This window comes from Gopherus evgoodei, chromosome 8 (genome assembly GCF_007399415.2).
Source record: "Gopherus evgoodei ecotype Sinaloan lineage chromosome 8, rGopEvg1_v1.p, whole genome shotgun sequence".
In the NCBI taxonomy this organism is placed as follows: Eukaryota; Metazoa; Chordata; order Testudines; family Testudinidae; genus Gopherus; species Gopherus evgoodei.
The window spans coordinates 16,093,530-16,117,172 of record NC_044329.1 but is presented as its reverse complement, the minus strand read 5'-3'; the positions used below and the strand labels follow the sequence as shown (position 1 = coordinate 16,117,172).

At 41.7% G+C, this 23,643-nt stretch overlaps 1 protein-coding gene across 2 annotated transcripts; it reads left to right on the top strand.

The window, feature by feature from the left end:
* Positions 1 to 559: 559 nt before the first annotated feature.
* Positions 560 to 16,995, top strand: SPRY4 (sprouty RTK signaling antagonist 4). 2 transcript variants are annotated; one of them, XM_030573309.1, is made up of 2 exons: positions 560 to 713; positions 12,129 to 16,995. In XM_030573309.1, the coding sequence occupies exon 2, from the start codon at positions 12,178 to 12,180 to the stop codon at positions 13,075 to 13,077; it is 900 nt and encodes a 299-aa protein (XP_030429169.1). In that variant the 5' UTR covers positions 560 to 713; positions 12,129 to 12,177; the 3' UTR covers positions 13,078 to 16,995. The 2 variants fall into 2 exon arrangements, with proteins under 2 accessions (XP_030429169.1, XP_030429170.1); XM_030573310.1 differs by lacking the exon at positions 560 to 713 and adding an exon at positions 4,803 to 4,872.
* The last annotated feature ends 6,648 nt before the right edge of the window (positions 16,996 to 23,643 follow it).

Genomic DNA, 23,643 nt, shown 5'->3' with positions numbered 1-23,643 from the left:
GCACTTCGAGCTGGGGTGAGGAGAAACGGGGACCTCTGCAGTTTTACATCTGAGCAGCAGCAATAAGGAGCAACGGCCAGACATGTAACAAGAACAACTCTCCCAGCCTCTGCCATGCTCCACCTCGCGCCTTGAACAGTGGAGGGACACACCAAGTCTCCTGTATGGGTATCAAACACCAACATCCCCTCTTCCAACCCCGCCACCCCCACAAAAAGCCCATCTCCCCCCCATTTCTCTTTGCACATGCACCCCGCGTTTGCTGCAGTTTGCTTTACCTTCAGCCTAAGACTGGGGGGTGTGGTGCATGCGCAGCTGCTGCCTGCCCTCCATTCATAAAAAAAAACCCAACCCACAGCTAGCCTTCGCAACTTGCAACAAGTTCCCTTCCGGCCCCCCATTCATAAAAGAGAGCAGAGCATGCGCTTTGGGGCTTCAGTGCCCACCCATTCATAGAGTTGGGAGGAAACGCATGCGCAGAGGGGGGTCCCTTTCCTCCCATTCATAAAATAGCCATTTTCCCAGGCAGCAGTTGTTGCAACATCGAGGCGAAGCAAGGGGAAGCTACTGCTGCTGACAGCACAGCACTTGCAGGTCCTTCTCTGAGACCCATGGTGTTTCGTGCCAGGGATTTGCAGGACCAGCCTCTTGATCTGTCTCGGATTTAGGATTAACTCGCCTGCTGAGAGATGGTCTTGTCTGAACTGTTTAAAGTAAGTGGGCGATTCATATTTGTGGAGATTATCTATATATATAAAATAGCAAAATAAATCCCATCCCCCTCCTCCCCAAGAAAATGTTTGCTGCCTTTCTGGGTGTATTTGTCTGTTCCCTTTGCATGACATTGAACACAAACATACATGTGTATATTACGATTTTTTCTAAAAGTAACACATATATTATGCTTTATATAGAGCTGTCTGGTGTCTCCTGACCTAAAGGGAATTTTGCATTCTTCCAAGAAAAGAAATTACCCGGTTCCTGCACAATTCGCATGTGTTCCCATGACTCGGATTGAAACTCCTTTTCCTACTCTCCTATTAGTATCTGCATTTGGCGTATGGACACGGCAGGCGGCTTTAACCAGATTTGGGTTGGGATTATTTGGGGTTTTTTTTTTTAGAATCGCATTAGGTTTCTCTTCTCTTGATGGAGACTCCTTTCCTTTGTCCCCACCCCCTTCCCCTAACGGGTATCCATGCACGATCCCCTAGATTTACAAATAAAAACTGTACCTGGTCTTTCCGTGGAGTACGAAAACTGGCTTTTATGTATTTCTTCTCTCCATGCCCTCTATCTTGCTAGTATCAAGTGGCTCCGGGAGCTGTCTCCATAATAGGACACTTTAGCGCTCCGTCTCTGGAGTGTCAGATCTTTACCGGATGACCTTTGCTCTTTAGCATTTTATTTCATGCAACTGTCCTGCAATTCCGTTTTCCTTATTTTCTTACTCCATCTTTGCTCTATTCCCCACAATCTTCTCTGTATTGCTATGCAGTTTTGTTGCTACAGTTATAACTGTACATGGGACTGTAGTTACATGTTTTAAATTGTAGTTAATTAACGAAGATCTGTGCATATAGTCATTTATATTTGCACATATATTTTCTCCATCTATATGTATGTATATATCATGGAGAAAAATGTCTTGAATGCCCCTTCTCCACCAATTGCGTAGCAGACGGAGAGAAGCTAGGGTTATATTTTCTGGTACCAGTGGAAAGACAAGACGAGAAACGATATAGTCTGAAAATTCTTTATCAGAAAGGAAATGGAAAAAACAGAGAGGGACATATGCAAGGCACAGAAGTCCAAGACAAGAGCAGGACTGGAAATGCAGACCTTGGAAATGAGAGTGCAAACAGGAATCAGCATTAATCACCAGGGGAATGGATTTAATTCTTTCTTTCTCCTCAAGTGATCAGAAGTAATTTATTACAGGGGATGACTTTTCTGCAATATAATCTTTCCAAAAGGGTCTGATTTCTCAATTTAAAAATATCATATTGCCACACTTTTCTTTCGTTTTTTGAGAAGGGTAGAGGGGAAAACACTATGGAATTATCCAGCCTAGAGAATAATCTTTTTTATTCTTGAACTTCCCTTGTTCCAAATCATCCTAAAGCATGATATGCTAACAGACAGTTTACAGAAATCTCAGTTCAGCTTAAAAAATAAATACATTGAAACCAGCATGTTCAATATTAAGTCAGTCATCTCTGATTTTGGGGGGTTAAAAATAAAGCTGTAATTTGTCCACTGAATCATAATTATCTTCATGACTTGCTCCCTCTTCTTAATATAAAAATGAATGATAGAGGAAGGAGTGGTTGCTTTCAGTTATTGGAACCCTACTGGAAATGTCTCCTTGATAAATGTGCCATATTCCATAGGCTATTTTGTTCTGTTGATAGAAGGAACTCTACTGCTATTGCACAGTTAAAGAAACATATTTTGAAATCCTGCAGTGCTTTTGAAATCCCCTCTGAGATATGTAAAGATTTGTTCAGCTCCTAAAAGAGCAAAATAAAAGTTTTTATCTTTCCCAAACCATGGTGGGAAAATGGTCATCAGGCTTCAATAAAATGGCCCTAACAACCCTTTTCTAGCACTGCAGCAATGTATAATTCATAATATCTACAGTTTCCCCCACCTTATCATAGAAAAAGCAGAAAGCTAATCAAACATGTTGACTATACAGCTTTCCAAGTTCATCTCTGGTGTCTAAAGTTGTCTCTCTTTAGGCAAATAACTGACCAAACACTGTGGAAGGGGGTTTGGTTTTTGTTTTTCTTAAATTTAAGATCTAATGTAGTATAATTCCCTCCATTTACTAGAAAGCCCTCTGGTAGTATTCATCATTTAGTATCATTAACTTATAAAACTCTAATTGTGTTCTTTAAATTCTGTGACTTACTTTTGTATGTCAAAATTTATTTGATTTAAAGAATAAAAATAAGAGACTCTATTGCAGATAAACTGTAATCCTCAGAGATCTGAAAATTCTCAGTCCAAATCCTCATTCTCACACTGCAAGAAAGAGACTGGACAGGGTGCTTCATGGAAAATTTACAGGTCTATTTTTTTCAGCTTCTCTATTTCAGAGCCATTGGCATGGATTTAATGCCTCATCTTAAAAAGTCATATTTCCCTTACTAAACTTTTTGATTTCCCCCCCCACACACCCCACCCCCTCCCGCCCCTTATTCTTCTCAGTGGAAAAACTGTAACTACAGTATATTCACACAGGTAAGGCCATTAGGCAGGAAAGGGAATTCAACCCTCTTATTCATTTGTATATGTACTACAGAAAAAATAAAGGACAATTTTTCTTTGCTAAAGAGCTTAGAGGTTAAATCAAATCAGACTTAATGAAGTTTGAAACTATAGACATTCTACTCACACCAACGTATCTTATCACGTACTTTTTACAACACTTTTTGGTAGGGAGTGCCTCCTTTGACTAGTGTCTAGCTTTCTATGACACTAAGCTTTATCCTTGTAAAGCATTTTCTGCAGCAAGAAATCAAATTTTCTCTTCCAGCTATAACCCCTCTCTGTTTTCTTTCCTTCCAACTAAATCTTCAGAAGACTTCATAGGACCTTTAGATTCCTGCTGGTAATAGCGCATCATTTACTACTGTTGGTGTCTCCAGTTAAGAGGTTCTAACCAAATGCAAGGTTAGAATTTCTTCAGATTTCCTTTAGCTGTTTATCTCTGTGATTCAGAATGAGTTCAGTTTTTTATGGTCTATTCTTGCCTATTATGCAGTCTTACTTTGGCCATCCTTGCAATTACACAGCAAGCCTGATTCACCATTCTGAATCTTTCCCATGCTGTCAAATGTGATTTAGAGTATCAACCAGGCTTTGCCATTCCTGTCTACCTTGGGCTGCTCTTTGCATGTCCCCCACATTGTTAAGTCCATAAGTTTTTCCCTCTCAAGTACTGTGCTATGGGAAGATTATTTCAGTTAGACCCTTTAATGTGTTCCTCCAGCTGGCCAGTGGCATGCTTGTCATGGCAGATGTCCTGGCTTCATTCTTAGAAATATCTGGGGACGTGTTATCATCTTTTCTGGATAATTTTGGATATAAGGAGTTGCTGAGATTTGTCTGAGTTCAGCGTTGCCCTGCCCAAATCAGAATTCACTTTGTATCGGTGGAAATTCTGCAGGTAGATCTGACTGGTGTTCTTTCTAGCATGATCTAGTGGTTAGATGATAGGATTGTGAGTCAAAAGATCTGGATTCTATTCCAATCTCTTTCACTGACCCACTGTATGATTTTGGCAAGTCACTTAAAGTGAACTCCTGGCCCTACTGAAGTCAATGGCAAAATTCCCATTGCCTTCAATCAGTTCAGGATTTTCCCTTCACCTCTGTGTGCCAGTTTCCACACACCTACCTCACATGGGTTTGTGATGCTTTATTAGTATTTGTGAAACACTATGAAATCTTTGGATGGATGACACTATAGCAAATCAGAAATTACTGTTTGTTATGTTAGAAATGTTGTATGGGTTATGCTCTGAGGTTAAGGAAAGAACCAGAGGTTGCATTGTTTTCCACCCCATCCTATTACTTTCATGCAGTGAAACTTCAGGGCTAAGTATCTGTACCAGAGCAAAGTTCAACAGGATCTGATTTTTTGCTAGTTCAAAAGGAACCCTCTGATGCGGTTCAGTAACTCTCCAGTGTTGTGGAATTTGGTTCCAGGTATTTGATATAAACAGCATACAGTACTTCAGCTGGCAGTGAGGGTGGAGCAAACCATGACAGCACTACATTCTAGTGCCACAAAACAGCCTCAATTTTATGGGAAATAATCAATTTGCCTGAGAGGCACCGACAGAGCTCTCCATCTGACAAGGTGAGGTGAGTACCAAGATGCCATTGAAAGGCATGAGGCTGAAGGCCAAAAGCTGTCCCTGAAAAATTGCCTTTATGAAGCATAATCTTAATTAAAAAGGGGTAATGTGACCCACGAATCAATGCTTGATATGAACAAGCACAGAACTCTAACTCTAGCTCTATATTGCATTACTCCTTTGATCCAGCAAGTGATATGTTTATTACTGAATAAACTCCAAGCAATGTTTTGGGGGCTTTTCTTTTAGATGGCATTTATTTAAGCATAAGCTCTGATGTTTGCATTTTAATTGCACCTTACAAAAGCTGGTCCTGGGTAGGTGAGGGGTGAGTATGGAGCATCTGCAAGTTCTTTTGACTTTAATGGGAATTGTATCTGAGAGATGTAAGTGTCTTGATTCTGAAAGATGCATCTGATGCCACTTTAAGGCCTGTTCTTGCAGCCCTTCCTCAGGTGATATCAGTGGGACCACTCTCCCCCATAAGTGGTGCAGAATCAGGCCCTTTGTTAATCCCTCATTTTCAGTATCCTGCTGTTACTACATGGTTATAGAGCATTGAATAGATTGCAAAAACACAATTATTAAACAGTTAGGTATTTAACTAATTGTATGAAGATGCATACCTCTCTACTAAGTTAAATAGGTTATTCATAGTCTGTTCTGTTTTTCAGTAACTAGAAGTTGCCCAGCTATTATGAAAATCCAAAATAATTTAATACATAAACCAGTGGGATTCTAAAGACATTTTAAAACCTATAAAATTGAATAGAGAATGAGCCTTTCTGTTTATATAAACCATTCCATAGAGTTCTATAGTAAGTATATACTTTTCTATTAAATTTTGTAGGATAGTCCAAAAACTTTATTAAAAATATTTCCCATTAAATTCTGTATGATTTTTTTTCCATAAAGTGACTCCTACAAAACTTCCAAGTTTGAAATGGTACCATAACAACCACTTTGTACCTTTTTTTAAAACATTATTTGCAAACCCTAAAGTTTAAGGAAACTATTATGCAGCAAAATAGTAGTTTGGATATTTAAAAAAGGAAGTGGTGAAAAGGGATCACAACAACTGCAGTAAGTTTAATGGAATTAACCACCAAGTTAATTCCTATAAAAGGGTTGTATATTCTTTTTATATCAAATGTTGCAGACCTGTGATATGGTCACTCCTAGTTCTTGAATGGGGGAAAAAAGACAAATCGTCTCTAAATGGATGTTTATTCTTGACTTCTCAGTTTCAAAAGAGTTTCAGCTGACTTACTGGAATTAACTTTAAAATTAAACATAAGACCAATTTGAGAACATCTGTGAGATTTCCCTTTTATTGTCCGGTTTCAGAAAACTGCCTGTATAGTCAGACCTTGTAAATGTGTGCCTGGCTTATCAATAGCATGTCTGAATTTACTAATGTTTTAAGTGTTAACTATTTATTTTATCTGCATGTTGTGGATAGGCTATTCTTTAATCCACATTAAAACAAAATTAGCATCCAGAATTATATCAGTGCTTCGAGAGACAGTATTTGTTGTATACACCCATACATCACATGTGCTTAAAGGTACGCATGTGCTTAAATACCTTGCATGAATCAGGGATGAAAGGCAGCACCGTTAACTTAAAAAAAGAGAGTCAGTAGGATTGTTAAGGTACCATTCTCTCTGGGAGCTGACTATACAGTAGGTAGTCAATATAGTGAGCTAAATTTTAGTTGGTACTGTAAATTTTTGATTAAATTATTTGACTGCTAGTTGATAAGTGGCTCATCATCAAGCATCTTGATGTCTGATTGGCCTTACCTCACAGCTCTTAAATTCAGGTGTAACTTTTGGTGGATTTTATTTTCTGGTTTACTTATTTATTTAAAGAGTTGAAAGAAAACTGGTTTCTATAATCTATGGCCTTTCTGTTTTTGTACTAATTCTTTTCCACAAACCAATAAACTTGATTATGCAGTCTTGCCTGAATATTGGTTTGACTGTTATCTGCAAGGGACCTATGAAAGCTGCAAGTTGTTTCATCCTTCTAAACAACTAAAAGCAGAGGGAGATTCCTCCCTCTCCTTTTTATGACCTCATTAATCCCTTCTTTGCAGATGAAATGCAGGGCACCTATTAAACTGCATATCATTCTCTGCATGGCTCTTCAAACAACACATCATGTTAGATTGCATTTGTGTGAACAGAATGAAGGAATTTTAAGTGAATTTGGTATTTGGGGTATTTCAGAGTGATGTCCATATGACAATCCTGGAAACCGAAATCTCTGTTCACAATCCAGTGGGAGCACAAACATCTGTCAATTCCTTTCCACTCTGCTTCAACTGGTCTATCCTAGCCATCAGAAGAGTTCTCGTTCTCCTCAAAAGATCATTTTTCAGCTGATTCTAGCAACTCTTATTTCCCACCTTTCTTTAACCAGGACGGCTTTGGGAGCCAGAACCAGACACATCAGTTCAGAAAAGCACAGGCTGAGCTGTCCAACTCAGCCTCTTCCTCTGTTGAGAGCTACTTTAGATACAGTGACCACTCTCATGCTGGGTCAAGTCCTGTATCTGAGCTTGGGCTCAAAACCCAATATTGATTTGCTGTGCTAAGGCATTGCTGCTACCTTACAGGTAGTTTGGATGAAATATTAATGTAAAATCCTTCTACCCCTCTCCTGTGGCTGTCAGAATCCAGTCACTGAATACGTAATAGAACTTGAGTGTCCAGTGCGTCTCCCCTTCTTCTAAACATTCAGCCTGCAAGAAGCTTGTCATCAGGGTGCGCTTCAGATGACCATTCTGAGGTCTGGTTCTATCATGGGACCCAAGTACTAAAGATAAAAGGGGATGAAGCCTGGGGGAGACTGTCAGTTTCCAGTGCTCAGCCCAGCTGCTCAGGATGTATCCTGGAGAAAGGCTGAGTGAACAATCACAAAAAGACAGGTTGTTGCATCATACAATGTACTTATGCTTCAGGCTATTTTTGTAAGAGTAATAAAGTCTTAGCCAAACAGGGGTCTTGTATTGCTACTAGACCTTGGTGCGGAATAGGGAGAAGAAATTTAATTCAAACAGAAAAAAAGGTAGTATGTGGATATATACAATTTTAAAGGATACTGTAGTCTAAACAGAGGCAGTGTGTCTAAAGCACTGTATTAGGAGTTGGGAAATCTGGGTTTTTCATTTTAACTTCTCCATGCCTCAGTTTCCCCACCTGTAAAATGGGAGTAATGATACTTCCTACCTTTGGCCAAGCAACAGAGATAATTTCATGAAAAGTGCTAAGTTTGATTTTCAACCTTAACTGTCTGAAAGTCCATTTGGGTGGCGGTTTTGTTGGGGGTGGGGAGGGTTTAAATCCAGGAAATGAAATAAAGCTGGTGTTCTGACCAGCATTAATTATCCCAATTAAAACCACCTGCTAATGTCTGTCTGCATATGGACTACCACAGAGAGTATAACAATTGCCGGACATGGCTACAGTCTCTGTATGATCTGTGTCTAACTCAGTGGAATCTGTTGAATATGCAAGGTATTCCTACTAATTTCAGGCAGCTAACTCTGTATTTGCATGGCCCTTCAGATAAATAAAAAGATGTAGTACAGTCTCAATTTCCCTTGTAAATATTGTGGTGTTTGCGTGACAGCTGCCTTTTATCACAGAGATGGCTGCTGTTCATTGATGCAGTATGTACACACATGCATTGAATTCAATGGTGCAGGAGCAGACCGGTCATTTGTAAAGTTAAACTAAATGCTATTAGCCCAGGCAGGTACGTTAGACACTACCCTACAGGACAAATGTTCTGTCCATCATATACTAGTACACAATACACCTTCAATGATGATTTTTCAGCCCAATTTAGACCTGCTCCCTATGAGCACAACTCCACTGATTTCCTTAAAAGTACAGCTGGGGTTCAGTTAGACCTCAACTGATATTTGGAAGCTACAGGTGCATATGCTCTATTTTAATTAAAAAAAATCTGTAATGAAAAAATCATTGCTACAGAGATAAGGGGCAAAAAACAGGACTGTTTTAATATGGTGCAGTATTCCACCAATTTATACAGCTCCAGCTGCATCCATGCCAACATTAGTCATGTTGAGAGCACACCTTTCCAGCTGAAATACCTGCATCTCTATCCTCTAAGCTTTAAAAAACTAGGTTCCTGTGAAATACAACTGTCTTCCTTTAAATGCATAATCTCTGGCTGACAAATTCAGTGGTTAACACTTTGGTAGAATACTGAACTCTGAGCTTTAGTAAGTACTTTCTATACTGTGGCACTGAACTCTAGGCAGATGAAATATACATCCTCCCCCCCGTAAGCCCCACTTATTGGAAAGCATTGTCTAATTTTTTTTCAAAGACAATACTTCATCAAAGCATCTCCTGCAATTAGGAAATAAGTGTTTTCAAAACCTTTCTGCCTGTAGTTCCAAAATGTGAAAGCTGAGAGCAGTGAATAGTTCTGATTTTTAAGGAACAAATTCTCAACTGATTTCTAACGGAATGTTTTTGGTTTTGGTGAATGACTGACTGGCTGAGGAGGAAGAGTAACTAGAGAGCTATTAAATGGCAAATGACACTGGCTTAAAGACTAAGCCACCATAAGTAGCTTCATTATTCCTTCTAGATAAAGCATTTGTCCCATTTCTTGTCTTGTGTGCAGTCTCTCAAGCACAGAAACCAGCACTATGCTAATGCAGCAAAAAAGGCATATACTGTACTGACCACAGATGGATATTCCAGAGTCCAGTTTCACTGCATGAGCCCTATCCTGCAAGATGCTGAGCGCCTTTTGTGAGGTGCTGAGCTACTTCACCTCCTATTGATTTTACTACAATTTGAGGGTGTTCAGCACCTCTCAGGATCAGATCCCAAGTACTCAATCAAGCAAATAAGTTATTCTAGTAATGGGTTCTAGTCATCATTTTAAAGCAGATATTCTCCCCTACCCCCACAAAAAAAAATAAAAATAAGACTAGGTTGATGCAATGAGGTGGCAGGGTTGTTTTTGTTTTGGGTTTTTTGGTACAGTATTTTTCATTCAATTAAACAAACTAGTGGAAAATGATTTAACAGCCAAGCTATACAGGAGAGTGCTTCTATGTTACATATATACACACACAAAGTTCTAGGACAGGAGTTTAGGTGGCTCTTCCAGTTTAATGCACTCTTTCCATACATCCAACTTTTATGGATAAATCAGTCCCCACTGTCGGACTTTCTGTTGTAAAATCCAAATCTTTTCACACATTTCTAAAACTTAAAATAAAAATCTCAACCAGTTCACTACTTCCTTTTAGATTCCCAAAGTCCCCTTCTCCCTTAGCTTACTCTGAAGTTTTACTTGCTGCTGCTTTAAACTGATCCTGAACATACTTCATAAATATAAAGGTCACTCAGTGAGGAAATGGCCCATCAACTAGAAAACAATGTGTATTTTCCAAATTTGAAGCAAGTACTTTCCGTTCTTTGATTTAAGTTTAGTTACTTCCTGTGGTTTCATGTCCTACACTGCAGTTGAATCTTTGGATTGGCTCCAGTATAAATTGCACTCTCTCAATGAAATTAGAAACTATAGCAATAGATGGTTGAGCTGGTCTAGCTAGTAAACAGCATTTAGGCTAAATATTATTCTGCATCATGTTTGATGGAGATGTGATCTCTGATCAGATTTTCAGTAGTCTCATTGAAGTTAGCTTTACCTGTAATTTGCACCAATCCCTTTCTTGTTGCTCTCTTAGATGGCTGTGCTGCTAGAGACGCTATATATCCTCCTTATTTATATTTCCCACAATGGGGATGAAAGAAGTAGAAAACCTGTTTTTTAGGCCAATATCTATCTGAAGGAGGGCAGTTTGAGACAGACATTGGGGAGCTTTGCAAAGGATACCCAAGTTGCAGAACCTAAGTGTATGGGTCCCACCTATTCCCACTCCCCTGCTTCAAACTCCTGCCATTCAAGTTCCCCAGGGGAACAGAGGAGTCGGGAGGGGGAGGGAAAAGGGCAGGAATGGTTTAAGTTCACAGGGGAGGAAGATAGATTATTATGTTCAGAACCACTGCTTGTGGGTGTTTGAGATGTCCTGGAGATGTCCTGTTGAACTGGGGAGTCGGTGAGGAATTGTAAGATGCCCCAACTGGGACCAGGATGGGAAGGGGGTAATTTGAAGCTTATAGGGCACTGGGTTCTCTGGGAGGGCTCCAAGCCATGACGCACAGGAACATGAGCAATAAAGAGCACTCTGGCACTTCATCTTGCACTTAGTGGGGCGAGGTCCACAAGGCCTACAACATATCCCAATGTCTACCAGTTTGGCAGGATTGTCGGAACTGGCTGTATTATCCTTCAAGTCTGTGTAAGGCCTCCCAAGTGAACTCTGCACGGTTGGACTTCCTTGGGTTTGAGGTGCGGTGGGCTAGGAGCGAGACTTTCAGTGGCATTATCCCCTAGAAACCCACAGCGACTTCCCATGAGAAGAATGGTCTGCCATGGTCATCGTTAACTTGAATGACTTCTGCTCTCTGCACGGGGGAGGGAAGAGGCATGGGCAGAGGAAGGCAGGGGTATACCAAGCAGGGTCTGGGACTCTGTATGGATGCCTCAGCCCTCCCAGCATGTCATGAGTGAGGAGCGATGGGGAGGTCTGTGAATGAGGATGACAGCTCCCCCCATAACAACTCCCCTGATGGTCAAATGCTACCCCTCTGAGCACATGGGGAGACAAACTCTGCACGGCCTCACTTAAGCCATCCACAGAGGGGCTTAACTGAGGCCTGAGACTTTGTGCTACTTGGCGTGAGTATACTGAACCAGTACTTCCCAAAGGTTAGCTATCGCTCATAGTCATGTCTGTTGGAGATCCAGGGAGGTGACAAGGTAACATTCCAAGTAGCTAAAGAACGTTTTAACACAGGCTGATCACTCTAAGCTCTCAAGCTCAACTTCCTTCCTTCCTCCTGCATTGCCTCCCCAGCAGTCACTGAGAGAGAAGGGGCTACTAAGGCCTAAGATATCATTGCATGTAGCAATGATGGGGAGCGCTATGCCAGGCCTAGGTTAGTAAGAGAAGAACAGTGCTAGTATGAATACCGGCTTTACACAAGAGCAGATGCTTTATCTCCACTTGAGGTGTGTTTGGCTCATAATCACTTCAGTGCAATAGCTGCTAGAGCAGTGAGCACTTCTTGCCACTATTCCCAGTCCAATGTGAGTTAATTTGGGAACCATTCCCCTTTTCCCTTCTCTTTTTCAGGACACTTAAAGCAGTTTTGTCCCCCCAGTGGTGAAGGACACTCTGACCAATGGAGCCCCGGATTCCCCATAACATAACTGTGCTCCCAAACTCCGTCATGGTACAGCCGTTACTGGACAGTCGGATCCCATATGGGAGGCTGCAGCATCCGCTCACCATCCTGCCTATTGACCAGATGAAGACTACTCACATTGAGAATGACTACACTGACAGTCCCAGCCTTGCCCAGCTGGCAGCACAGAAGCGCCCCCGAGGCCACCATGAACCCACACTGATCAGCCAGCACCTGCAGAGATGTGAGCAGGATGTCACCCACCCCTGGATCTCTTTCAGTGGGCGGCCCAGCTCCATCAGCAGCAGCAGCAGCACGTCTTCTGACCAAAGGCTCTTGGATCACATGGTGCCGGCCCCCGTGGTGGATCAGTCTTCCCCGAGAGCAGTCCGGATACAGCCCAAGGTGATTAATTGCAAACCCATGGATCTGAAGGGACCCATGTCTCAGGAGCTTGACAAGCACTTTTTACTGTGTGAAGCCTGTGGGAAATGCAAGTGCAAGGAGTGTGCCCTGCCGAGGACTTTGCCTTCTTGCTGGGTGTGCAACCAGGAGTGTCTCTGCTCTGCACAGAACCTGGTCAATTACTCCACGTGCATGTGTCTGGTGAAGGGAGTCTTCTACCACTGCACTAATGAGGATGACGAGGGTTCCTGCGCAGACCACCCCTGCTCCTGCTCCCATTCGAACTGCTGTGCCCGCTGGTCTTTCATGGGTGCCCTCTCTCTGGTCCTGCCTTGCTTGCTGTGCTACCTGCCAGCCACCGGCTGCGTGAAACTGTCCCAGAGATGCTATGATCAAGTGAGCCGGCCCGGATGTAGATGTAAAAACACAAACAGTGTCATCTGCAAGGTGGCGCTGGATGGCAAAGCAAGCAAGCCAGAAAAGCCTTTCTGACCATTTTGGGGGGTGGGGGGGGGGTGAAGCAGGGGGCTATGAGAAAGGTGGAAGAGACACCAAAGGGGAGGTTATAACCTGTGTTCTGAGGATAACATGTGTTAGCCTTTGCCATCAACAGAGAAAGCCGAAGTAACTATTTCCATAAACTGAAGCACTTTGGGTTATTCAGGGTTTTGGATTTGATTATCTAAAGTTAAACAGAGGGGGGCCAATGGAGGAGGATTCTTAATACTTTACAGAGCCCAGGCCGAAAACCAACATAGACTACAGAGTACAGCTGCTTAAAAAGTCTTTTCACCATCTGGTTCATAGTGCTGGTTGCTCACTGTGCCTACATCGAGCAAGAATAATTAACTATTAGCTTGGCAGGCACATCAGCAGAAGCAATATTCATTTTCATTCACAAAAGAATAGTGGATTCAGAGTAGGGTGGGTTTTCTTCCTTTTTCAACTCTGATTTGTGACCAGCAGCTGTTGAAGGTAAAGGGTTAACCTTTTTCTCTCCACTTGACTATTAAAAGTGCCAGTTGAGTACAAAGTAAATGTTTTCCCAAAGCTTTTTCCTTCCCCCTTTCAGAACAGATTTTGAAGCAGAAATAATTTTTTCAAATCACTTTCTATAACTGTCATTGCCATTTAGGTATATTTCTATTTCTACCCCACCCGTCACATTCCCCTTTTGATGCCAATTTTATTTTCTGACGGAGGAAGTGATGGAATCTCTCTCCCCCTCACCTCGCCTCAATAAGAGGACTATGGGCATAATGTGTTCTTCCCGACTCTCTTCCCACCCCCCGTGTCAATTTTGTTTGAAATTTTACTTTGTCACTTTGCTAGTGAGCCTAAGTCTGTAGCCGCAGATGTCACATTTAGTAGATTTTAAAAATGTATTATTACATGAATAGTAAAACTTTTTCCAAGGGGCTTTGAATGAATTTGACTTCTGTAGTGTTATTTCTTGCTCAGCAAATGCTGATGTAGAAGTCTCACTAAACTGAGAAATTACACCCCCCTCCCCCTTCTCAAACTGTAGTAGCAAGGTCAAGAAAAACTGAGCACAATACACATGTACATATTTTTTTTTAAATGAATATCAATCCAATACCTGTTCTCATGGAACAAGCTCTTCAGATCTACTTTGCTGATAATATTACGGACACTTTTTTTTTTTTTTGGCAGAATGACATTTTGCTTGAAGCATTTTTTCCCCTTTATTTCTATTGCTGCTGCTCAACTTTTGCCTTTTCTGTATAATAGTGTGTCTTTGTAAAGTGTAAATAGAGAAATTAAAAAGTGTCTATTTTAGTGTTAATGAGTACTGGGAGAAATCAAGGGTGCATATTTATGGAACCTTGCCCTTGGTTTTCAGTAGCTGATGATCATAGGCTTTGTCTGTGCACTCATACAAGGGCCAAGTCTGCACTTCCTTATGCTGCAGTAACCCCTTTCTCTTGACAACTGCAAGGTGCTATACAAAAAACGTTGTTCTAACATGCAACAAATCAAATAGATAGGTACTTGTTGCATGCTGAAAGCTGATTCCTCTGTGTATGTGTATTTTTTTAATTAGAGGAAATGTACTCCGTAAATGCACAGCAATGACAGAGAAATGCCATCTTTAATTAGATAAGCAACAGGCAAAGCTTATGTAGCATTTTCCAGAAATCACATTTGCTTAGTTGTGATACAATTGCTGTTTTGTTTTTTCAAAATGTACTCATTGGAGCTTTTTTTTTTTTTTTTTTTTTTTTTTTTACTTAAGAATTCATTTCTGAGAGGGTGACTTTTTGTTAAGTTTAATTGTAGATATTTATTAAGTGGGGGATTGTTTTTAAAAAAAAAACTTCCTTTTTATATTTATAGCATTAGCTGGCTTGTTTATGGTAAATCATAGAAAAGGGATATTGTATCTCTGTTACCAGATCCTGATTCCTGTAGCTTACCCTCACCAGGAAGATACTGTGTGCGCAGTGAAGCGGTTTGTATGTTTAATCTTGCACAAATCAGAGGGAACCTTGCAGAGAAAAAAGAAAAGAACCCCAAACTGGTTGAACTGCTGGTTGAATGTATAAGGCATTGCTATTTAATGGGATGATATATCATTTAAAGTATAAATGGGCTAAAAGATGGAGCAGTAACAAGCATAGAGATCTATATCGGCTATCTTCCACCTTGAACATATGCAGCGTCCAAATGGCAACCATCTATACATTTTCTGTTTACCCCAGGCCCTAGCTTAGCGCAGTAGGGTTTCCTAGTGCAAATTTGCAGTAGAAATTCTGTTGGCTGGCTGTACGTTACTGCAAGCAAACATAACATTTGAATGGTCTCCACTGTGCCACTCCACACTTGTGTGCACTTGTAAACACACACACACAGCAATTCCATATTCTTACCTTCTCTTCTAATGAAAAGGACCTCCAGCAACTTTCACTTTCATTGTACATAGCTGTAACCTATTTCTTTGCTGGCTTCTTTTAATATATAAATCCAGCTATAATGTAAGCTGATCCCATGCTGGAAGACTGTAAAGCATTAGTGGATGTGTTAGTGCAGTGGTAAATGTAGCAGAATGAAGCTCCTTGTATTCTTCCAGTCCTGCTGGTGTAGCCATCAGTCGGCATGTTTCACCAGCTCTTTGCCTGAAGCATAGCAACAAAGTTGTTGAGCTTCTTGCATAGCACTGAAAAGATTCTGGGTTAGACCAGGCGAGAAGAGCCTTGACAATATGACACTATTCCTTTTAGATGCCTTTGCTTGCTGTGCTGAAGGAGGGTATTTTTCCAGCCAACAACTGTTTCCCCTTTTTCCTCCAATTCCCCCCACCTTCACTTTTAAGGGACATACTCCCACTTTGATCTCATGCCACTCCAGAGACATAAAGCATACAGGGACATTCTAATACACCATCTAAATTTGGTCTAGGCTAGAGCCACACCTAGTTTGCATAAAATAAGCTGCCTACCTCTCATGCAGAGACAACAGATCCTGACATGCAACATGGTTTGTCATCCCTGCAAGCTACCCCACTCTTTTAGGCCATGTCTATGCTACAGGGACTCCAGCAGCATAGCTATGGCACCACTACTATGCCAGCATAACCCCCTACTGTAGATACAGCCTATAGTAAGGGAAGGGATTTTTTTCCATTGGTTTAGGAACATCAGCTCTCCAAGTGATGGGAGGTAGGTTGAGAGAAGCATTCTTCTATCTCCCCTGTCTACTTAGGGGGATTAGGTCAGCATAGTTACAGCACTCAGGCATGGCTGTTTTACACACCCTTGAGCACCATAGCTATATCAACCGAAGTACAGACCAGGAGAATGACTGCTGACTAGGCCATATAAGTATGAACTCTATGTAACAATCCCACGGGCTACTCTCTGGTCATGTTGTCATAGTGCCAGAGGGAGCTGGCTCCTGTCCTCATGAACACAAATGGGAGTAAGGCACCTGCTGAGAGGACTTGCCTATTTTGTGCATCCAGAAGAGTTTTTAATTTGCCTCTTCTGTGTACCCACTGCAGGGGAAGCAAAGGTATTCCCTCGGAGGCATGCTATCGTGTGAACAGAACAGTGCTCTAAAAGGAGGAAGGAGACAGGATCTAGCACAACACTTAAGTTTTACTGTCTTCTGAAAGCGCTTTCTCATTGCTTTTAGTAAACTAATATCTCTAGTTTATTTCCTCAGTTTCTGTCTCTTGCAGCACTGGGAATTTTTTTTCTTTCATGGTATGAAAAGCTGTTCAAGGATTCCCTCCCCTACCAACCAATCACCTCCATACACACACACACACACACCCCCAAAAGTTACTACAGAAGGTTTCCTTTGTATAGAATATTTATTTTGAAGCTCTATTTTAATAGTATTTATTTTAGAAAGTCTACTATTGTAAGAGTTCTTCTGTTTGTGAAGAAAAACAAGTTAAAACTGAATGTACTGATTTAGAAATATATATATATATATATATAAATATATATTGTTAAATATACAAGTGACTGTTGGTGGTTTCTTTAAAAAGGGGTTGGGTTTTTTTAGAATTTACTCTAGAAATATGAGGATGGATGGGTTAAGCCCAGCAGTTTGATACCATGTAGGACTGGAATGTCAAAGTACTTCTAGAACCTGAATTGCATCAAACATAACAGCTCAGATCTCCCTCATGGGCACCAGTTCATAGACTCAGCAAGGTCTTTAGGAGGTAAGCAGCAGATTGAACATTTTAGATCAGAATCTACTACAGTTAATGATCTTGCTTTCTGGCTGGGAGCCTGAAACTGTGACAGTGCAAAGCTCAAGTAGAATCCTGATCCAAAAGTATCCAGAGACTGAAATAAAGTTAAAGCCGTCAAGCCTTTTTCCCCCTACTCTAGCCCCCTCAAAAACCCAAACAAACCCAGCCACATGAATGAACACACAACATGCTTCTATATTTGATCACCATGTCACCACAAAGATCTCAGAAGAGAATTCTGAAAGCTTAAAACAGTTATGAGTGAGAGCGAGTGGACAATCCAAACTTTTTTGGATTCGACTTCCTCTGGTCTCCCCTTTTGTTTATTTAGCTTAGCTGATGACTTTGTTCAACCCTGCCTCATTTTTACACACAAATGAAACTGAGGCAATGTTCTACAATGATAAGACAATCCTCTGTCAGACTACTTTTTAGTATTGAAATTGCTTTCTATGTCTAAGTTGAGCAGACAAGTGAATAAGTTGTGTTCAATTTATGTCTCATCATCCTTCTAAAACTTTTTTAAGCTCTAGGGAACATCCTACATGCCCATTCCCTAATCTTCCTTCATTAAAGGAAGGGTTTAGCTCACCTTCAGACAGTGAGATGGCAAAGTTTGCAGATGATGCAAAACTACTAAAGAGAGTGAAGACCCAGGCAGACTGCAAAGAGCTACAAAAGGCTCTCTCAAAACTGGGTGACTGGGCAACAAAATGGCAGATTAAATTCAATGTTGATAAATGCAAAGTAATGTACACTGGAAAACAATCCCAACTAGACATATAAAATGATGGGGTCTAAATTAACTGTTACCAATCAAGAAAGATCTTGGAGTCATTGTGGATAGTTCTCTGAAAACATCCACTCAATGTGCAGCGGCAGTTAAAAAGCAACAGTGTTGAGAATAATTAGAAAGGATAGATAATAAAGTCAGAAAATATCATATTGCCTCTCTACAAATCCATGGTATGCCCACATCTTGAATATTTGAATTGGAAAAGGTTGAAAAGGGACAACAAAAAAGTATTAGGGGTCTGGAACAGATGCCATATGAGGAGAGCTTAATAAGATTGGGATGTTTCAGCTTGGAAAAAAAGATGACTAAGGGGGAATATGATAGAGGTCTATAAAATCATGACTAGTGTGGAAAAAGTAAATAAGTGTTGTTTACTCCTTCACATAACACAAGAACAAAGAGTCACCCAATAAAATTAATAAGTAGCATGTTTAAAACAAACAAAAGGAAGTATTTTTTCACACTATGCACAGTCAACCTGTGGAACTCCTTGCCAAAGGATGTTGTGAAGGCCAAGACTATAATAGGGTTCAAAAAATAACTAAATGAATTCATGGAGGATAGGTCCATCAATGGCTATTAGCCAGGATGGGCAGGGATGGTGTCCCTAGCCTCTGTTTGCAAGAAGCAGGGAATGGGCGATAGGCACTTGATGATTACCTGTTTTGTTCATTCCTTCTGGGGCACCTGGCATTGGCCACTGTTGGTAGACAGGATATTGGGCTAGATGGACCTTTGGGCTGACCCAGTATGGCTGTTTCTTATTAGAATGATATGTTACGTGACCATCTAACATCTTGACAGAGGAAAGGTCAAGATGGACAAGGTCAGTCCCTCAGTGGTGCTTAGCAACAGTATGCGAAAAGAGCCCGCTGGACAAATGGCAAACCTTTCCACCATGGCTATGGGTCCATTCGCCAGATGGAAGTTGAAGCATACTCTGTTTTCTGGCTCACCTGCAGGCCTCAGCCTGGGCTCTCTGGTTGCTAACACCTAAGCACCAATTCAAGGGCAAATAGGAATCCTGCTCCATGTTTCCTTTGTTACCCATGCCCATCATTAGATGTCAAACCATATCCCATCTTCAACACTACCCCACTGTGGCTCTGGCAGACCATGTACCCTAACTCCTGTTAATGGAAAGGCAACCACTGACAACATGGGACACATGGAATGGGATGCCATGAGAGGAATAAAATACCACAGGCTGGGCCAGCTCCACCTTTTTTGCTGCTCCAAGTGGCGAAGAAGAGGAAGAAGAAAAAAGGAAAACCCGACTGAGCGGCCGCCAAACATGAAGCGAGGCACTGAAGAACCCACCGCTGAAATGCCACCTTAGACCTGGATGTGGCGCCCCTTTCTATTGGCCTCCCCAGAACCCTGCTTCTTTCGCTGGTGCCTGGAGCTGGCCCTGACCCCAGGGATCCTCCAGTGATTAGACCCTGCTGTCCATCCCCAAGAGCTCTGCTCTCTGGGGACAGACAGCAAGAACCGTCCAGTTGCATAGCACTACCCCCATGAGACACAGGAAGCCTCAAAGGCACCAGCAGTGATCCAGCAGCATTGATGCATTTTAACCTCTGGTTTTTATTTCAGTGAAGTTACAGATATGCTGAGCGCATCAAAAGAGGCATTTGGGGGACGCATGTTGTGGTGCAACCAGATGAAGTTTAGTTAATTCCCGCTCCTGTGCGCATTTAAAAATTTGGTTGATTTAGGATATTTATAGTGAAGAGACAGCAAATTCATAGCTGCTGGGGTGTGTCCTGCGCTGTCAGTAGGAAAAGGCTTTTGGACAAGAAGGATTCATTTTCTTCTTTAAAAAGGTTAGGGACAAATACAAATCAAGCTTTATTAACATGGCTACAGCTTGGTCTTTGTATAACGAGGCTGAATGCAGGCTTAAATCACCTCAGCTGCAGAGAAACTTTGCTGAGACACAATGGCTCCTCTTAACATCCAGGCCTCCTTCCCCCCCTCTCCGGTGCACTGTTTTCATTTCACAGAGTGTAGCTGTGCTTTGCACCAAACAATTGCAAAGTAAGTTGACTTTAAATGTACAGTCATGACTAACTGGATTAACATAAGCAGACAACTGTGTGACAGAAGGATGGAGGCTAGAGGAAAAGCCAGCAGGACTCCCCCTCCCCCACCAGTTTTAAAGTTTATTCAGCCAAACTTTAATACAACAATATGTCCGTGGCCTGAGGCAGGTGTAATTTTCATAATTTATGGGTCTCTGAGACAGGAAGAAAGCTCCAGGTTTTATTGTGTTTTGCACGATAAATGGCATTCCAATTGTCTGCGTGTTATTCTTTCAGGCTGCGCTGTCTGGCAGGAACACAAGTCCTTTCGGAACCCACCTGTGCCTGCCACCCTCAGGCACAGGATAATTATGAATACATCTGTATGTGTTAAGCAGGAGATGATTGAAAAACTCTCCTCATTTCCCCATGTCATTAGAAGACACTTCCTGTATTGACATGTATATTAACACTCAACAGCTACAGGCTTGAAATAAACTCCCCTTCCCTTCCCCTCCCCCTTAAAAATCTTCCCTTTTTATACTTTCCCCTCCCTCTCTGCACAGATGCTTTTCATGTGGATATATGTACACTTGTTGCAGCAAGGCATTGGCTGCAGAGACTGAAAAATGGCCGTTCCTTGCTCTTTTAACTCGCATAGGCACATAACCCATAGGACCAGGGACCTGTAAGCAGCCTGGCCTGTCTGGCACATAGCCAGCCAGGCAAAAGTACTGGTCAGAGTCAGTTGGCACTGAAGTGGCTGGGTGTCTGCAGAGATCTGTAGAAGACGCACAGCCCCCTGACCTATTTTGCAGCCAGTTTGTCCCAGTCTCTAGTAAGTTGCAGATTTGGCCTTTGAATCTAATTTGTCTAGACTCCAAGTGTTAGGGGAGATCTCTGCACCATGAACAAAGGATAGTGAGAATCAGTTCCCTGGGAGAAAAGCTGAGCTTTAAATTATTATTATTGCATCAGTGTCATAGCACCAGGTTAATGGGGCACAAGTACGGCAGATACTATGCAAACTTCCCATACGCTGATATGGCAATGCCATCAAGGTTAATGCTGTGACACTCATTCAGCCACACAAGTAAAGGTTTCCTCTCATGTTATGGATTTTGTGCTGTGGACAAAGGTCAGTTTGGATTAAGAACAATTCACCAAACTGTTACCAACTGAACCAGGATTCAAACCCAGATCTTCATAGGTAGGGTTGGCTCCAGGCACCAGCGCAGGAAGCAGGTGCTTGGGATGGCCAATGGGAAGAGGTGGCATGTCTGGATCTTTGGCGGTGGGTCCCTCAGTCCCTCTCAGAGGGAAGGACTTGCCACCAAATTGCCGAAGAACAAAGCAGCGCAGTAGAGCTGCTGCCGAAGTGCTGCCGATCGCGGCTTTTTTTTTTTTTTCTTCGCTGCTTGGGGCGGCAAAAAAGTTGGAGCCGGCCTTGTTCATAGGTGAAATAGCTCATTCGGTCACTGAGCCTAAGAAGATCCTGCATGTTGAACCTTCCTGGGCATTTAGAAACCCCCAGGGGGTACTATGCTACTCTTTCAAAAAGAGTTGTAAAGACCTTACAATGCCACTTGAAATATACCATAGGTCAGAATGCAGTAGCCTAAAAGGAACATATAGTGAACCAGCAGCATGCCAAACATAACATGTTGTTGATCACAGAAGCAGTGTTACTCGTTTATACCATTGTCTCCAAAAAGTGGTGCATGGTTTCCTATGATTTTATTTATTAATTTTTTTCAAAGAAAAAATGTAAAGGAGCACAAATTCCTCTGCTAAGTGCAAACATAAGAACTGCTAGGCGAAATAACCAGGTTGTCACAACAGAGGTTCCTCTAATGACATTTTAGCGGTAGAAAATGACTAACCAGCTGCACTATAAATATCAGAGGAGAGAGCACAGTCTCTAGAAGCTGGAGCATGGAGATGAGTGGGAGCAAGTATAACCCACACACCTCCTGTCCCATCCAGTGGCACCAAGACCACTTAGAGGGAGTTAAATGAGTCTGCAGCATCCACAGCCTTAGCTATGAGCCCACTGGCTTTTAGTTCATGTAGTAGAGGCTCATGTCCTAAGCTCCAGAGGCCCCAGGTTCAAGCCTGCCTGCCTGCCGCCAACCAGCGTCTGTCAGTGTTACACAAGGAATCCTAGGTTCCAGCCTTGCCTCTAATCACTTAAACTTTTTGCACCTGAGGATCCCCAGATATAAAACGAACAAAAACGGATTGCCCTGTCAGGGGTATCGTGTTTGTAATGTACTATGAAACCAGATGAGAAGTGCTAAGTGTTGCTATATTATTGTTTAACCACTTGAGAGAGAACCAGGTTTGCTACAGCTGTTCTCTGTGTAACAAACCCCATCCAGATCTGCAACAGATCCAGCCCAGTCATACAGGTGATTATGGTCATATGGAGAAGGGGAATAAATCAGTGAAAAACCTCTTTCCATTGCTACTGATCTACTAAGCTGCAGCTGCAGCTCTGATCCCATCAGTTCCTCATTTTTGGAAGCAGCATCTACCTCCCACTGACCTTGGAGTGGCAGTTAGCTCAGGAGTGGGGATAAGCCACTCCCCAAAGGCAGGAAGCACCCAGAATGGCAACGCAGTCAATCCGGATCCACCTTCTGGCTTACTACTTAGTTGAATGGTGTAGGGAGTGTTCCACAGGCATTGGACAGTGAAATCTCAATCGCTCAAGAGTCCAGTCACATGTAAGAATATAGACCAATGAGAACATAAGACAGTGACAGTAATGTATAATGGTTAAAGAGATTATGCAAGAGTTGGGACATGAGCTGTCTAAATTTACTTTCTTTAATTCAAGTTTTCGCAGCACTTGTAGAGGGTGAAGGACTTGACTTTTAAATCATATGAAACTGGACCAAAACTAGAGGGGATTTGTTGGTTGAGGATATGAGAACACTTTGCAAATACAAGTAATGCTGAGAAGAAAACACACTGAACTTTTCTTGAAAGTTACCAGCCCGGCCAGAACATAAATCTGAACCCTAGTAGAGTTTGGCATATTGATGTAAATGTTCAATTAACATTTCAAAAGCCCTATGAACAAGACATTTCCTTGGCTGGAAGTTGGCCAAAGGAATCTTGCTGATTTTATGGGGGAGATGTTAGGGTGATAATGTTTCAATCCAAATTAGTATCTGTTTTTAAAACATTTTTATTACATTTTCAGTAACTGAGCAACCCTGTCTGTGATCCCCCACCCATCTCCAAAACCATCAGTGCAGAGGGATTATAAAACAAGGGGACATATACATTACAATGCTATAACTTTATATTAGAAAGCTGCTATGGCTTGAAAAAATGCGGGATTTTTATTTAATAGGAAGTGATGCAGATATTTACAGTTGAAAATGAGAGGCTAATACCTGGAAAGAAAGAATGGAATTGTCAAGATCAAGAACAAAAGTAAAGGCATAAACATAATTCATGATCAGATATGATCATCCAGGGTGGGTACAATATGGCCA